Source organism: Coffea arabica, chromosome 9e (genome assembly GCF_036785885.1).
Source record: "Coffea arabica cultivar ET-39 chromosome 9e, Coffea Arabica ET-39 HiFi, whole genome shotgun sequence".
NCBI lineage: Eukaryota > Viridiplantae > Streptophyta > Magnoliopsida > Gentianales > Rubiaceae > Coffea > Coffea arabica.
The window spans coordinates 29179877-29182324 of NC_092327.1; the positions used below are offsets into that span (position 1 = coordinate 29179877).

General features: G+C 39.3%; 1 protein-coding gene across 1 annotated transcript; it reads right to left on the bottom strand.

The window, feature by feature from the left end:
• LOC113709537 (UDP-glycosyltransferase 76B1-like) lies at positions 1 to 1993 on the bottom strand. The gene is made up of 2 exons (XM_072065350.1): positions 1273 to 1993; positions 1 to 932 (listed from the first exon to the last, which is right to left on the bottom strand). Exons 1-2 carry the CDS (start codon positions 1772 to 1774, stop codon positions 55 to 57), a joined length of 1380 nt encoding a protein of 459 aa, XP_071921451.1. The 5' UTR covers positions 1775 to 1993; the 3' UTR covers positions 1 to 54.
• Positions 1994 to 2448: the final 455 nt, after the last annotated feature.

Below are 2448 nucleotides of genomic sequence, written 5' to 3' on the forward strand. Positions count from 1 at the left end.
TTTTGGAAAAAAAATAGTTATAGACGGAGCCTTTAGACAGGGAAATTAACAAGATCAGAATGACAAGATGTAATCAATGAAGCACTCTAGTGATTGATTTGAAGAACCACCTTGCTCTAAGCAAGAATTAATTATATCCTTGAGAGACATTACTCTATCCCTTATTTCTTCCCCTTCTTTTTCTGTCATTAATCTTCTAATCAACATCTCGATCTCCTCTCTATCAAGTCCTTTCTCCAACTGCAATCCAAGTTTCCATACATCGTTAACGAATCGAGAATTTACCATTTGATCACCGAAAAAAGGTGAACAAATCATTGGAACTCCTTCACATATACTTTCCAGCGTAGAATTCCATCCTGAATGTGTCCAGAACCCTCCAATGGCAGGATGAGCTAGTACTTCTTGTTGAGGAGCCCATTCGACTATATATCCCCTTCCCTCCACAGCCTCCAAGAAACCATTCGGCAATCTTGCAAGCTCTTCAGAATTTTGTACTAATCCAGGCCTGATCACCCAGAGGAAAGGCTGCCTACTATTGGCTAGGCCCCAGGCAACTTCAGACAATTGAGTTTCATCCACTTCTGCAATGCTTCCAAAGCTGACATAGATTACAGACTTGGGAGCTTGTTTATCCAACCAAATGATTGCACTTTGATCTTGTCTTAGTAAACTGCTTGAGGAGGCAGGGAAGTATTTGTGTAGTGGGCCTACTGCAAAAATTGGGATGCAAAATTCTTGGCCAATTTTCATCAGTTCGTTATCCTCAAGCTCTTTAAAGGTGTTGAAGATCAGCCCGGAAGCCGCTTTAGTCCCTTCCATCATAAGACTCATTATCCTGTCTAAAGATTCCGGGAATCGCGTCTTTATCACTGGAATGTCTTTCACTTTTAGGGGTGGGAATTCTCCCACTCGTGCTTCCAGTTGAGAATCTGATATTGCACGTAAAAATGCCAAATATTGTTCATGTGCTTCTCTAATGCAAATTCCGAGTACCGAACAAATGTAGAAATATTTATATGCTTGTGGATGATTCTCAAATATGACGTTAAACAACAAAGAATTATGCTAAACCTGACACCCCCGCATTTTGAATTTTACACCTTGTACGTATTTTAGTGCATGCCATCAATATTAATGGTACAAATCATCAATGCTTCAAGGTGTGAAATTCAAATGAGAGGGTGTGGATTCAGCCCCTCCCCACAAAAAATGCTGATGTACTTATATTTGTATGCAATGATGGAGGGGCTGCAACAACAGAGACTTAACAAACCTGTTTTGGGAGATATCCCTTTTCTCGAAAATGAGGAAGGGCATGAAAAGCTAAAAAAGAACAAACACTTGTAGTCCTGAACACAATCCTGGGAAGCTTGAAGCTGTCAGCTACATCCTGAGTGAAATGCCAAATGCTGTCAGTGATCAGGGATGCGACATGCTCCTCGTTATCCGATAATAAGCTAGCCAAGCATTCGCGAAACGGCCTGATGCAGTTAAGGTTGAGCCGTGTGACAAGAGCTGCAAGATCTGATGTAGAAAATTGATGTTCCAACAAGCCATCTGGGATCGAGTGGAAGGTAAAATTAGGATACTTGGAATGGTCTGGAGAGTTGAATTGGGTATGAATTATAGAAATGCTAAAGCCTTTCAAGTGAAGAATACTTGCTAGATGAATCATAGGGTTTATGTGGCCTTGCAGGGGCACTGGAAAGAGGACCAAACGGTGTCTTCCCTTCTTGGCTTGCATTTCAACCTTTCCAACCTGATCCTTCATGAACCTTTTGTATACTAAAAGGATAAATTTGAGCAGTTTTAGGTATTGGTTCAGAATAATAAAAGTATTAGAACACGTGGTTTCCTATACAATGGAAGGGTCTATTTAATGAGTGGTGATAGGCACCTATTATTAAGATGTAGTTCGAGAATTAAATTTGGGGGAAGATCATTTTCATTAGTAAAAATGTATAAATGAACGGAGGGTAATAATTATTAGTATATGTATCCATATATGACAGGTGGATTAATTAAGGTGCGCTTACGGTGCCCGAAAAACCCTTAATGGAATACATCTTCAGACCGTTAAGGATCATCCTACATAAATACAAAAGAAGAATGATGCTTCACGTAAACTAATTTGCACGTTTAATTGACAAGAACAGGCAGAGAATGGAAAGGCGGAAAGTGGGCAAGGTGGGGTTTGGCAACTTTCCCTTTGGTTTGGGGAAAAGATTTCTTGCACGACATAGAAGTAACATTTATTAGGGCTATAAGAATTTAATTGTAGGGGTGGGTTTCAACCCCTATCATGGGTTTTAAATTTAATTATATTCATACATAATGTTTGTTTAGGGCCAATGGGAATAAATCAAAGGAAATGATAGACCTCTTCTATGGATTTTCTAATTAACCACGTCTTACTAGGAATAATCTTAATTACCAATCTTATTC

Bases quoted from the DNA above. Each gene is read 5' to 3' on its own strand.
- LOC113709537 (XM_072065350.1), bottom strand. From the start codon at position 1,774: ATGAAGGATCAGGTTGGAAAGGTTGAAATGCAAGCCAAGAAGGGAAGA. The intron at 933-1,272 runs GTTAAGTCTCTG...GTGCAATATCAG, and splicing joins ATATCTCCCAAAACAGGTTT to ATTCTCAACTGGAAGCACGA.